Consider the following 16159-nt stretch of genomic DNA (forward strand, 5'->3'; position numbering starts at 1 on the left):
GGAATTTAATTACTTCCTCGAGGGAATTAATTGGCCGTAATTATCAATACCTTTGCTCGCATATTAAGTGAAAGGCCACTGTGTGACACGAGACGATCTCAATTAGCAAGTATCATAATAAATCGACATAGAAGGGACTATTTAAAGAAGAAACTAGGCCACAGTCGTTGCCATCAGTTTTTACAAAAGTGTACAAACTACAACCAATTCTCTCGATCGATTTACTATAACTTCCTTTTGCCAGCAATTTTCTCGATAGAATGAATTCTCGCTATAAAACCCACTCGAAGTTCCAACTGGATAACTTTCGTCTCGAATAGAGAAGAGTAAAAAGAATAACGCGAGCCAGTGAATGATACTTTGTATTTTGTATTTCAAGGAGTGGCAGAATTGCTTCAAGAAACTGAATGATTGCTCGAATCAGCTGTAAAAGGAAGGTTTAAAAATATAATAAATAATTTTTAGTTGGATGGAAAAGCGAAAATCCATGGTTAAAAATTCTATAAAACAATGAAATTGAAATTTCTACAAAACGAAGAAAATTATAAAACAAAGAAATTGAAAATTCTTAATTGTAAATTATATATTGAAAATTCAATAGTGACAATTTTCAATTGAAAATTCTTAATTGTAAATTCAATACTGAAAATTCTCAATTTAAAATTCTATAAAACAAAGAAATTTAAAATTCTTAATTGTAAATTCCATATTGAATATTGTTAATTGAAAATTCTACAAAACGAAGAAATTGAAAATTCTTAATTGAAAATTCGATACTGACAATTCTCAATTTAAAATTCTTAATTGTAAATTCAATACTGAAAATTCTCAATTTAGAATTCTATAAAACGAAAAAATTGAAAATTCTTAATTGTAAATTCCATATTGAAAATTGTTAATTGAAAATTCTACAAAACGAAGAAATTGAAAATTCTTCACTGAAAATTCGATACTGACAATTCTCAATTGAAAATTCTTAATTGTAAATTCAATACTGAAAATTCTCAATTTAAAATTCTATAAAACGAAGAAATTAAAAATTCTATAAAACAAAAAAATTGAAAATTCTTAATTGTAAATTCTATAAAACGAAGAATTTGAAAATTTTTAATTAAAAATTCTGTAAGTTTCTAGAGTTCATCCAATAGGAGGAAATCGTAACAACGTTCAGGAATATTTTATTATTCCACTGTTTATATAGAAATCTTATTTACTCTAATATTTTCGAGGACACCCAAACAGTTAAACATTTCTTTTCATTATATTAAAAGAAACAAGCATTGATCAATTTTATTTTCAATAAAATAGATTGAGAAATTCCATAATATAATAATTCCTAGTTAAAACCAGAATATCAAATGATTTGCTCAATTCTAATACCTTATTTTGAAACTTCCTGTGTTAATTAAAATTTATAGTTAATAGTTTAATAGTTTAACAAACATTTAAAGAAAAATGCAAAGAAAGAAATTCCCAATTAATACAGTAATTCCAAATTAATTTAGTTTAATACAATAATTCCCAATTTATTTAGTTTAATACAATAATTCCCAATTAATTTCAGAATATCAAATGATTAATTCAATTCTAATACTTCACTTTGAAATTTCTTACGCTAATTGAGATAATTACTTAACAGTTTCATAGTTTAACAAACATTTAAACAAGAATGCAAAGAAAGAAATTCCATAATACAATAATTTCCAATTAAACTCAGAATATCAAATGACTAATTCAATTCTAATACTTCACTTTGAAACTTCTTATGTTAATTGAAATTCTTACTTAACAGTTTCATAGTTTAACAAACATTTGAAGAAGAATGCAAAGAAAGAAATTCCATAATACAATAATTCCCAATTAAACCCAGAATATCAAATTACCAAATCAATTTTAATACTTCTTGGGTTAATTGAAATTCTTAGTTGACAGTTTAATGGTTTAACAAACATTTAAAGAAGGAAACAAAGAAAGAAATTCCATAATATTATATAATAATTCCTAATTAAACCCAGAATATCAAATAACTAACTCAATTGCAATACTTCACTTTGAAACTACCTGTGTTAATTAAAATCCTTACTTAACAGTTTAATAATAGTTTAACAAAAATTTAAAGAAAAATGCAATACAATTACAGAAAGGAATTCTATAATGTAATAATTCCAAATTAATACAATAATTCCCAATTAAAACCAGAATATCAAATAACTAAATCTAATATTTCACTGAAACTTCCTGTGTTAATTCAAATTCTTAGTTAACAGTTGAATAGTTTAACAAAAATTTAAAGAAAAATGCAATACAATTACAGAAAGAAATTCTATAATGTAATAATTCCAAATTAATACAATAATTCCCAATTAAAACCAGAATATCAAATAACTAATATTTCACTGAAACTTCCTGTGTTAATTCAAATTCTTAGTTAACAGTTGAATAGTTTAACAATCATTTAAAGAATAAAGCAACGAAAAAAATTCCATAATATTATACAATAATTCCCAATTAAACCCAGAATATCAAATAACTAATTCAATTCCGATACTTCACTTTCAATTCTTACTTAACAGTTTAACAAACATTAAACGAAGAATGTCGCAAGCTAGGAGACAAAACCCATGCCACGGTTGAAACAGAAATACTAAATACAAAACGTAGAAGAAATAAAAATCTGTAAACTATTCGCTAATAAGGCGTGAAACGAGCGTGAGTAAAAAGGACGCGAGTTTAACCCTTTCGCTACGGAATGCTTGCGAGAAAATGTGATTGCTGTGAATAATGTGAATTACTGAATAGTTGAGACTGAAGTACGGAATGCTAAGAAGTAAGTAGAAGTCATTAAGAGACATTATTAATTAAGAGACATTACAAGAAACCAAGAGAGCAAGTATTTTACATTGTTTAAAAGCGAAACAATGGGTCTAAAAAATTTAATTCTTTAAAACTCAACGTACCACCACAAAGGCAGAAATTTAGTATTTACCTGTGAATTATTAAAATTAAACTAATAAAATTATTTTACATTTACAAATTCGTTTAAAGCTTTTAATCACCGCTATTATAGATTGCTAATATACAATACTCGTCGCTGAACATTTCCTAAAGAAGACTGAAACTGAGTATTGTTTAAACAAAATACAATATCATCTTGTTGATGATGTTTTATTTCATAATAATCAACTATATTTGAAGCATGCAGCGTTACTCCAGGTCCTCGATTAACAAAAGTATCTCATGTGAAATATGAAATAAAATTATAATATATAAATAATAATATATATAATAATAAAAATAATAGTAAAATTGTAATATTTACAATAAAAATAAAGAGCAGATTCTAAGCTTTAAAATGATCTATATAGTGACAATATTTATTATAAAATTTATGAAAATTTTAAAAATAAAGTTCAATTATATAAAAACTGACATTCCTTTTGCATCGACCGAATAATATTTTTGATCAAAATAAAGAGCAGATTCTAAGCTTTTAAATTTTTCTCCTATTCAATTTAAATTATTATCTTTCCATCAATTTAATTAAAATTATTATTTTCTCTTCAATTCAATTGCAATTATTATTATTAGCTGGAAATATATGAATTAATTTTCAGAATGATGTATATTATATGCTTTTTGTATATACGAATAATCATTTTTTCCCTGAATACAATTATAGTTATTATTTTTTCTTCAATTCAATTGCAATGATTATTATTACTTAGAAATATTTTTATTAATTAATGGTCCTGGAACCATCTATGAATGATCATTACTCAAGGCCATATATATATATATACGTCCAAGCGAAAGGGTTAATTTAGCAGGTATGGAGAATGCGACATCGATATTCCTGGCCGTGGCGAGGTCTCACCAGGTGAACCAAAGACTGGACGAGGAGGCAGACAGGATTTCCGGCCGCTTGGATGACCTCGACCGCTCGCTCGTGCGTGCTGTGCCGCAGGTCCACCCCGTCGACCTCGATTATTCGATCCCCGATCTGAAACCAGACCAGAGAAAAAGAGACCAATGCTAGATTGCTTGCGTTTTCAGCGACTTTAATAAACTCGTGAGAGAGAGGAAGACTGTTTTTTTGTTGTTAATGGGTTTATGGTGGAGAGTTGAGGATTTAGGGGATTTGGGTAAGTTTGAAATGGGAATTTTTGTGAGTGTGATAAGTTTGAGGGGGTTTTTTGGATTAGATGTGGTTGTTTGAGGTTGTTGCTGGGAATTTAAATGGGTGCAATGTTGATGATTGTAGAAAAACAAGCATTTTTTTCTTTAATTTAATTTAAATTATTTTTTTCTTTTCAATGTAAAATTTTCTACAATTTAATTTGAATTATTTTTTCCTCAATATAATCGAAATTATTATTGTTCCCCCCATTTTAATTTTCTCTTCAATTTAATTTAAGTTATTATTTTTTCCTACTTTATATTTTAATTTTCTAATTTAATTTAAATTATTATTTTTTCTTCAACTTAATTTTTTCTTTAATTTAATTTAAATTATTATTTTTTCTTCAACTTAATTTTTTCTTTAATTTAATTTAAATTATTTTTTTCTTTTCAATTTAAAATTTTCTACAATTTAATTTAAATTATTTTTTCCTCAATATAATCGAAATTATTATTGTTCCTTCCATTTTAATTTTCTCTTCAATTTAATTTAAATTATTATTTTTTCTCCAATTTATTTTTTCCTACTTTATATTTTAATTTTCTAATTTAATTTAAATTATTATTTTTTCTTCAACTTAATTTTTTCTCTAATTTAATTTAAATTATTATTTTTTCTTCAACTTAATTTTTTCTTTAATTTAATTTCAATTATTATTTTTTCTTCAACTTAATTTTTTCTTTAATTTAATTCAAATTATTATTTTTTCTTCAACTTAATTTTTTCTTTAATTTAATTTAAATTATTATTCTTTCTTCAACTTAATTTTTTCTTTAATTTAATTTCAATTATTACTATTACTTAGAAATATTTGAATTGTATGTACAGTATATTAAAGATTAAAAGCAAACAATTCAACCATTTTCCCGATTCGTCATCGGGTCAAGTTGTATCTACTCTCTTTTAATATACTAATTTCTGTAATTTAAATATCGCACAGTTTAATGTACAGATGCATCACATTTTACATTGTTTAATGTAATTGTTATAATGTAAATGTTTCATCGTATAATTTAACTACTGCGAAACAGAGATTTCCAATTATTCTAAAAAAAATTATTCACATGTATTTTTCATTCGCAATTTTTTAAATCCCTCATCAGTTCTTAATACAACACAATGTAAATTGTTTCATCACATAGTTCAACTGATGAGAAACAGAGACTTTCAATTATTCTTAAAAAAATTGTTCAAATATCTTTCATTCACAATTTTGTAAATCCTCTGTCAGCTTTTGATACATCACAATGTAAATTTCTTATCGTATAATTGTACTAATATGAAACAGAAATTTTTAATTATTCTTAAAAAAATCGTTTAAATATTTTTCATTCAGAATTTCCCAAATACTCTGTTAGCTTTTGATACACCACAATGTCAATTTTTCATCGTATAATTCAACTAACGCGAAACAAAAATTTTCAATTACTCTTAAAATCTTGTTCAAATATCTTTCGTTCAGAATTCCCCAATTACTCTGTCAGGTTTTAATACATCGCAATGCAAATATTTCATCACGTAATTTAACTAATGAAAAACAGAAATTTTTAATTATTCTTAAAAAAATCGTTTAAATATTTTTCATTCAGAATTTCCCAAATACTCTGTTAGCTTTTGATACACCACAATGTCAATTTTTCATCGTATAATTCAACTAACGCGAAACAAAAATTTTCAATTACTCTTAAAATCTTGTTCAAATATCTTTCATTCAGAATTCCCCAATTACTCTGTCAGGTTTTAATACAACGCAATGCAAATATTTCATCACGTAATTTAACTAATGAAAAACAGAAATTTTTAATTATTCTTAAAAAAAAATTGTTCAAATATCTTTAATTCATTCAATGTAATTATTTAAATTCTCCATCAGGTTTTACACACGCGTTACCTTTAATTCACCGGTCTTCCCCGCTGGACTGTTTGGCAGCACATTCTTAATGAATATACCGGATATGTTCTGCGACTTGCTAGAGCTGCCATTGTGCAGGTCGACCTGGAACACGTCACATCGTATTTCATAAAAAAAAACGAGTCAAATTCCATAAAAAAATTTCAATTACAAGATATTCAAATTATATGATTATTTCACTGCTGTAAAGCAGAGTTTCTTAAATTCTTAATTGTGGGTCACCTGCAGCCAAAAGTGGGCTCTCAAAAAAAAATTATTTCTATCATTTTCATTTTTTATTGTTATTTTTATTATTTTAAATATTGTCAAATATTTTAAGTTCTAGATTTCGAAGTATATTTGGCAAACTTTAATAGTTCAACATTATTTAACGCAAGCTTTAATATTCCAAAGAATTATCAAACATTTCTTTTGCTATTCTAAATAAAATATAAGTAATTACTGAAATTTCATTTGGTTACAAATATTCTTATACAAGTATCGATTAATTTATTAAAAATTCTACGTAGATTGAATTTTAAAAATAAATAGCAAAAGAAGTGTTTACTTATTGGATCCAACAAAAATAATTCTTATTTGAAAGAAAATTCTAAATTGAAAATTACAAATATTATTATACGAGTATAAATTAATTTATTGATAATTCAACGTGGATAGAATATTAAAAATTAATGGCAATGGTGATTCTACAAAAATACTAATTGGTTACAAATATTATTATACAATTACCAGTTAATTTATTGAAAATTCAACGCAGATTGAATATAAAAAATTAACGCCAGGAGAAATATTTGCTTCTGAGGTCCCAGATGACTATTATTTGGTTGTAAATATTATTATACAATTACCAATTAATTTATTGAAAATTCTATGTAAATTGCATATTAAAAATTAGTGTCAAAAGAAGTATTTGCTAGAAATATTTATTGTGTCTCGCAAAAATATTATTTAATTGCAAATATTGCTATACAAGTATTAATTAATTTATTAAAAATTCAACGTGGATCGAACATTAAAAATGAATAGTAAAAGAAATATTTGCTTGTGATGTTCCACAAAAATATTATTTTGTTACAAATATTATAATTTATATGTTATAAATATTATCATTATTATTTAAATATTATAATTTTATGTTCAATGCACGTTGAATTTTAAATAATCCACGAATTTTAAATCGGTGAAATTGAAATGGATTTTTCAAACAATCAATTCCATCAACTTTTAATGTTCAGTCCACGTAGAATTTTTAATAAATTAATTGATACTTGTACAGTAATATTTGTAACAAAATAATATTTTTTTGGGACGCCATAGGCATTTATTATTTTTTATTTTGTTTCAAATATTGCTATACAAGTATTAATTAATTTATTAAAAATTCAACGTGGATCGAACATTAAAAATTAATAGTAAAAGAAATATTTGCTCGTGATGTTCCACAAAAATATTATTTTGTTACAAATATTATTATATAAGTATCAATTAATTTATTGGAAATTATTTATAATGAATTATTGGAAAACATCAATATTGAATGAAGATTAAAAATTAATGGCAAAAGAAATGTTGGTCAGAAATGCCTATGGCGTCCCACAAAAATATTATTTTGTTACAAATATTATTATACAAGTATTAATTAATTTATTGGAAATTATTTATAATGAATTATTGGAAAACATCAATATTGAATGAAGAAAAAAAATTAATGGCAAAAGAAATATTTGTCAGAAATGCCTATGGCGTCCCATAAAAATATTATTTTGTTACAAATATTATTATACAAGTATTAATTAATTTATTGGAAATTATTTATAATGAATTATTGGAAAACATCAATATTGAATGAAGCTTAAAAATTAATGGCAAAAGAAATATTTGTCAGAAATGCCTATGGCGTCCCATAAAAATATTATTTTGTTACAAATATTATTATACAAGTACTAATTAATTTATTGGAAATTATTTATAATGAATTATTGGAAAACATCAATATTGAATGAAGATAAAAAACTAATGGCAAAAGAAATATTTGTCAGAAATGCCTATGGCGACCCACAAAAATATTATTTTGTTACAAATATTACTGTACAAGTATCAATTAATTTATTAAAAATTCTACGTGGACTGAACATGGTTCAAGTTGATGGAATCGATTGTTTAAAAAATTTATTTCAATTTCACCGATTTAAAATTCGTAGATTATTTAAAATTCAACGTATTGAACATTAATAATTAATGGCAAAAGAAGTATTTAGTTCTTAATTGGAAGAAAACTCCTAATTGAAAATTACAACTATTATTATACGAGTATCAATTCATTTATTAAAAATTAATTTTTTGAAAATTCCACGTAGATTAAATATCCAAAATTAATGTCAAAAGAAATACAGTATTTTCTTATGGGGCTCTCACAAAAATATTATCATCTCTTCACACAGAAATGTCTAAGAAACGCAATTAAGAGGCAATCTTTCTAAAATTCAGTACGTCAAAGAAAAAGAGAAAAAGCTTGCACTCGACGCAATTTCTCTGCAAAAGAAATGGCCAGAAGCTTCTCGCAAGAGGTCTTTGGCCTTGGTCGTAGTACGCAGAGGAAGTCTGTGCTTTGTCACACACTTGTGGAATCCAGCGTCCCATTAAACTGCGCGTTTTGACGCGCGATTCTAAGAGAAAAACAAATCCTCCAAGCCAGTAATCTACACAGTTTATTCTACCACTGTCTAATAAAAAAAAGACTGGTCTGGAACGTTTGCGTTTTGTATGCTTTCATATCTCAAACTGTTATCAGACATTCTCTTGTTCTAAATAGAATTTTATTTCGTTCAAATATTGTTGCGCGAGTTTTAATTATTAATTTATGGAAAATATTGTGTAGATGATAAATTAAAAATATGATTAAAAATATTAAAAAGCAATTGAAAAAAAGTAAATATTAAAAAACAATTAATTTTTGAAGTGAAATAAAATTTAATTTGGTTCAAATATTGTTACACGAGTACTAATTAATTTATTGAAAATTCTACGTAAATGAAATATTGAAAATAATAAAAGGTAAATATTAAAAAGTAATTAATTTCTGAAGTAAAATAAAATTTAATTTAGTTCAAATATTGTTATACGAGTACTAATTAATTTATTGAAAATTCTACGTAAATGAAATATTGAAAATAATAAAAAGTAAATATTAAAAAGTAATTAATTTCTGAAGTAAAATAAAATTTAATTTAGTTCAAATATTGTTACAGAAATAATAATTAATTTATTGAAGATTCTACGTAGATGAAATATTAAAAATATGAAAAAGTAAATATTAAAAAGTAATTAATTTTTGAAATAAAATTTGAATTTAATATTGGTAACTAAAATGTTCTTTAAAAAATCAATTTTGCCTTGTTTTGTATTTATAAAAAGTCTTTAGAATTTACGTTTCTAAATAATATTAAAAAATTTATAAAAAGTGATGGAAGCATGAGTTTTATTTTAAAAGTAGTCTGACTTGTTTTTCGATTCTTTTTTTAAATTATTTTAAAATTAATCATATGTCTGTAATGCAAATGATTGCTGTTTTAATGTATAACGATTAATTAACTATGATTATGTTAGTTAATGTAAAGTAGTTGATGTGATATTGATTGCTGTGAATTATGACGTGATATGGGATGCTTTGTGGAATGGTTCTTGCGAGGATAATGGAAGTGGCTAATTACGCGATTTTAAATTCAGAAAAATTATTAAGTAATTTTACTATTTTAAATTCATAAAAATTCATAGCTAATTTAACAATTTTAAATTCATAAAAATTCAGAGCCAATTTCTTAATTTTAAATTCTCAATGAATTTTACTATTTTGAATTTATAAAAATTTATAGCTAATTTAACAATTTTAAATTCATAAAAATTCAGAGCCAATTTTTAAATTCTAAATTCTCAATGAATTTTGCAATTTTAAATTCAGAAAAATTCATAACTAATTCCACACTTTTAAATTCATACAAATTCATAACTAATTTCACACTTTGAAATTCATAACTAATTTAAATTCCCAAAATTTTAATTACAACATAACTAATTTAAATTCCCCACGATTTTAAATTCCCAAAAATTCATAACCAATTTTACACTATCGAATTTAAATTTTCAATGGATTAAAAAATTTTAAATTCACAAAAATTCACCACTAATTCAACGATTTTAAATTCACAAAAATTCATAATCAATATCACACTTCCAAATTTAAATTCTTAATGAATTGAAAAATTTTTAATGCACAAAAATTCACGACTCATTTAACAATTTTAAATTCTGGATTAATTTCACTATTTTGGATTCACAAAAATTCACAACCAATTTCACAATTCTAAATTCAGTATGAATTTTACAATCTTAGATTCCAAAAAATTCACAACTAATTAAACAATTTTAAATTCACAAAAATTTATAGCTAATTTTGCAATTTTTAATTCATACAAATTCATAACTAATTTCACATTTTTAAATTCATAACTAATTTAACGATTTTAAATTCCCAAAAAATCTACAACCAATTGAACGATTTTAAATCCACAAAAATTCACGACTAATTCAACAATTTTAAATGCACAAAAATTCACGACTAATTTAACGATTTTAAATCTACAAAAATTCATAACCAATTTCACACTTTCAAATTTAAATTTACTATGAATTAAAAAATTAAAAATCCACAACCAATTTAACGATTTTAAATCCACAAAAATTCACGACTAATTCAACGATTTTAAATCAACAAAAATTCATAACCAATTTCACACTTTCAAGTTTCAATAATGACTGCACTAATACCTTAACCATCCTCCAGCACTTCCAAAAGACGTCCATTCACCCAACAGCCACGCTTGCACCTCAAACCGCAGATCCTCTGACCCACCAACACCCACACCAGTGACCCACACCCAGTGCCTCGCGAGAACCATTTATTTTTAACCCTCAAACCATATCTCGCGTTACCCCATTGACTGCCACACAAATTTACCGCATTTTCAATTCGGCGCCACGGTTTTATTTCAAACAAAACAGTTATAATTTTAATAGTTTCAATAAAAATTTTAACAATAAAAATTGACAATTAATAAGTTCTCTGTGCTATATAAATTTTTCATTCATTCATTCTAATAATTCCTAACTCAAATAGCCATTTGCAACCATTTGTAAACTTGCAGCACCCACTACGAGAATATCTCGTAGTTGATAGTCAATGGGTTGCAAACAGTTATAATTTTAATAATAAAAATTGATAATTAATAAGTTCTCTGTGCTATATAAATTTTGCATTCATTCGTTCTAATAATTCCTAACTCGAATAGCCATTTGTAAACTATCGAAACTTGCAGCACCCACTACGAGATGTCTCGTAGTTCAATGGGTTGTCAATGGGTTGCAAACAGTTATAATTTTAATAGTTTCAATGATAATTTTAATAATAAAAATTGGTAATTAATAAGTTCTCTAATAAGTGCTATATAAATTTTGCATTCATTCATTCTAATAATTCCTAACTCAAGCAGCCATTTGTATAAGTATCAACTAATTTATTAAAAATTCAACGTGGATCCAATATTAAAAATTTATGGAATTGATTACTTAGAAGATTTATTTAAATTTCAATAATTTAACAATCGTGGATTACTTAAAATTCAACTCATAAAAATTCATAGCCAATTTTAGAAATTTAAATTCATAAAAATTTATAGCCAATTTTATAAATTTAAATTCATAAAAATTTATAGCCAATTTTATAAATTTAAATTCACACAAATTTATAGTTAATGTAACAATATTAAATTCTAATAATTCAATAATTCCTAACTCAAATGGCTATTTGCAACCTACTGAAACTTGCAAATTGATAATTAATAAGTTCCCTGTGCTATATAAATTTTTCATTCATTCATTCTAATAATTCCTACCTCAAATAGCCATTTGCAACCTATTGAAACTTGCAAATTGATAATTAATAAGTTTTCTCTGCTATATAAATTTTTCATTCATTCATTCTAATAATTCCTAACTCAAATAGTCATTTGCAACCATTTGTAAACTTGCAGCACCCACTACGAGAAATCTCGTAGTTGGTAGTCAATGGGTTGCAAACAGTTATAATTTTAATAATAAAAATTGATAATTAATAAGTTCTCTGTGCTATATAAATTTTTCATTCATTCATTCTAATAATTCCTTAATGTATAAGTATCAACTAATTTATTAAAAATTCAACGTGGATCGAATATTAAAAATTTATGGAATTGAATACTTAGAAGATTTATTTTAATTTCAATGATTTAACAATCGTGGATTACTTAAAATTCAACTCATAAAAATTCATAGCCAATTTTATAAATTTAAATTCATAAAAATTTGTAGCCAATTAATAAGTTCTCTGTGCTATATAAATTTTTAATTCATTCATTCTAATAATTCCTAACTCAGATAGCCATTTGTAACCTATTGAAACTTGCAAATTGATAATTAATAAGTTCTCTGTGCTATATAAATTTTTCATTCATTCGTTCCAATAATTCCTAACTCAAATAGCCATTTGCAACCTATTGAAACTTGCAAATTGATAATTAATAAGTTTTCTCTGCTATATAAATTTTTCATTCATTTATTCTAATAATTCCTAACTCAAGTAGCCATTTGCAACCTATTGAAACTTGCAAATTGATAATTAATAAGTTCTCTGTGCTATATAAATTTTTCATTCATTCATTCTAATAATTCCTAACTCAAATGGCCATTTGCAACCATTTGTAAACTTGCAGCACCCACTACGAGAAATCTCGTAGTTGGTAGTCAATGGGTTGCAAACAGTTATAATTTTAATAATAAAAATTGATAATTAATAAGTTCTCTGTGCTATATAAATTTTTCATTCATTCATTCTAATAATTTATAACTCAAGCAGCCATTTGTAACCATTTGTAAACTTGCAAATTGATAATTAATAAGTTCTCTGTGCTATATAAATTTTTCATTCATTCATTCTAATAATTCTTAACTCAAATAGCCATTTGCAACCTATTGAAACTTGCAAATTGATAATTAATAAGTTCTCTGTGCTATATAAATTTTTCATTCATTCATTCTAATAATTCTTAACTCAAATAGCCATTTGCAACCTATTGAAACTTGCAAATTGATAATTAATAAGTTCTCTGTGCTATATAAATTTTTCATTCGTTCATTCTAATAATTCCTAACTCAAATAGCCATTTGCAACCTATTTAAACTTGCAGCACCCACTACGAGATATCTCGTAGCTGTTCTGGCAGTTTTGGTACAAACACAAACATTTACTGCAAGTTAATGGTTTACACGTACCTTTCCACCAACGATGCTCAATCCAAGACTGGTTTTAGGCTCCCTGTAGATCTCCACAAGCCTCTCAGGGCCCCAATGCTTGGACCAATTGACGCTGCCCTCGTGATCTCGTTGCGTAACCGTCATGGCCTGCTGTTCGTCCACGAAAACCAACGTGGGAGCCTTGCAAGGCGATCCAGAGCTGGATTCACCGAAATTGTCCTTATCAAACACCTGAGAAGCCGCTAATTGGCCAGCAATCTGACCATCGACCACTTCTAGAAGCTCGTCATCGCTGCACTGGATGGCTTTGGACTCCTGGTAAGTCTGAACCTCGACTTCCCTCCTTGGACTCCTAAAACAACTGCTCTGATCGTTCTTATCTGCTTCTGTCGACTTGCCAGGTGTGCCAGTGCTGGTGATGTCCTCTGGGATGCACTGGACGCTCTTAGACTCCTTCGCGTGGCTTTTCTCTGACTTCGAAGGGCTGTTCAAGGAGCCCTCAGCGTCCTGTGTTCTAATAAGACTGTCAAACTCGTCCAGGCAGCATTGAACGCTTTTGCTCTCGCCTTGTGTTTGGGTTTCCACTTCTTTCCTTGGACTCTGATGGTAATAAGTTCTTGAGAGACGCCAGGAACTGCGTTTGGAGGCTTCTGGGGTCCTGATTGCGCTCTGCTCAGGACTGCACTGTGTGCTTTTGGTTTCTTGTTCCGTCTGTGTCTCAGCGTCCTGCTTTTCTTTAGGCGAATACTGAGTTTCTTTGAAGCTGCGATCTGACTCCTCTGCGCCACTGTCCAGCTGTTCTATTGGCCAGCTGTCGATGGCGAGCTTCAGAAGACTCTCGAGGGACGTCGACAGCAGTGGATGAGCTGATTGTTGACTTTCTAGGGTTTGGCTTTGGTATTCTAGAGAATGCTCTTTGCTGATCAAGCTGCTGTCTTCTTCAGATACAAAACGGATTGTCTCCTCCAGCAGCGGACGCCTCTGCTGCCAGAGGACCCTGTCGTGACCTCTGCTAACCTCTGGCGACCTTGGAACTTCTGAGACTCTCTGGAGAAGCTTCTTTGGAGGAAGTGCAGGCTCCTGATCAGCTGATTCAGTTGAGACTGGTTCTATCTGTGGTTCCTCGTCTTCTGACCTGTAAAAAGGAAAATGAGTGAGACAAAATGGCTGACGAGGGTGGTTTAAGGGGGAGAGTAATGATGAGGAGTGTTGGGGTGCTTAATGAGGGCTTAATGAGGTTCTTTTTGGGGTCAAAATGGGTGAATGAGAGGCTTTTGAGAGAGGATTCGTTAATTGTGATGGGATGAGAATGGTTTTGGGATAATTGTTTCCTGTATTGAGATTTTTTGTGCGTTGTTGGACAATGAAGAAGGAATACAAAGGGTTTGAGAAAAGAGAATTGTGTGGAAGGTTTGGAATGCTTTAGATTTTAATGGTTTTAAGGGTAGAGATTTAAGGATTGATGTTTTAGAGATTAGAGGTTTAGAGATGAAAACTTTAGATCTTAGAGTTTTTATTTTTAGAGCTTCGAAGTTCAGAACTTTAAGTTTTAAAGCTTGTGAGCTTAAAACTTCAGATTTCAGAGCTTAAACTCTCTGATTTACTACTTTTAAAACTTCAGAACTGAAAAATTCAGATTCTAGAGCTTTGAAGCTTAGAATTTTAACTTCAAAAGCTTCAGAGTTCAAAACTTCAATTTTTAAAGCTTCAAAGTTCAGCACTTCAGCTCTACAAACTTCAGAGATTAAAACTTCAGATCTCAGAACTTCAATGCCCAGAATTTCAACTTTAAAAGCTTCAGAACTCAAAACTTCAGATTTTAGAACTTCAATGCCCAGAACTTCAACTTTAAAAGCTTCAAAGCTCAAAACTTTAGATCTCAGAGCTTCAATTCTCAGAACTTCCAAGCTCAGAGATTTGAATCTCAAAGCTTCAAACTTCAGAGCTACTACTCTCAAAGCTTCAGATCTCAGAACTTCAAAGCTCAGAGTTTTGACTCTCAAAGCTTTAAACTTCAGAGCTACTACGCTTAAAGCTTCAGAGCTTAGAATTTCAACTTACAAAGCTTCAAAGTTCAGAGCTCCAACTTTCAAACCTTCAAAGCTCAGAGTTTCAGATCACAGATCTTCATATCTCAAAACTTCAGATCCTAAAGCTTCAAAGTTCAGAGCTGCAACTCTCAAACCTTCGAAGCTCAAAGCTTCAGATCTCAGAGCTTCAACTCTCAGAGCTTGGAAATGAAAATGGAAAGATTCTCTTACTGAAAATTTTCTATGTAAATCAAAAAATTCGACAAAACTAAGAAATAAAAGTTTCAGAAATGATCGCTGCTCAAATTATTATACATATATAGCAGTCATTGCTAGTGACATATGTTATACTTTGTTTTTTTTTTTTTTTTTTTTGCTACATTGGTACAATGTTACATTGCTAATAACATATGTAATTATTTGTTTCTTTGCTATATTGCTAATAACATATGTAATACTTTGTTTTTTTTTTTTTTTTTTTGCTACATTGGTACAATGTTACATTGCTAATAACATATGTAATTCTTTGTTTCTTTGCTGCATTACTAATAACATATGTAATTCTTTGTTTCTTTGCTGCATTGCTAATAACATATGCAATACTTTGTTTTTTTGCTACACTGCTAATAACATATGTAACACTTTTTTTTTGCTACATTGCTACAGTGTTACATTGCTAATAACATATGTAAT

At 27.5% G+C, this 16159-nt stretch overlaps 1 protein-coding gene across 1 annotated transcript in view; it reads right to left on the reverse strand.

Moving 5' to 3' along the window:
• LOC143430514 (multiple PDZ domain protein) overlaps positions 1–16159 on the reverse strand; it is a 211150-nt gene that overhangs the window by 44723 nt on the left and 150268 nt on the right. Inside the window, exons 19-21 of the mRNA XM_076906829.1 lie at positions 13455–14571; positions 6072–6176; positions 3875–4000 (exon numbers count right to left, since the gene is read on the reverse strand). Of these exons, the coding sequence (XP_076762944.1) occupies positions 3875–4000; positions 6072–6176; positions 13455–14571 (1348 nt within the window). The remainder of the gene's footprint in view (positions 1–3874; positions 4001–6071; positions 6177–13454; positions 14572–16159) is intronic.

This window comes from Xylocopa sonorina, chromosome 14 (genome assembly GCF_050948175.1).
Source record: "Xylocopa sonorina isolate GNS202 chromosome 14, iyXylSono1_principal, whole genome shotgun sequence".
Classification (NCBI taxonomy): domain Eukaryota; kingdom Metazoa; phylum Arthropoda; class Insecta; order Hymenoptera; family Apidae; genus Xylocopa; species Xylocopa sonorina.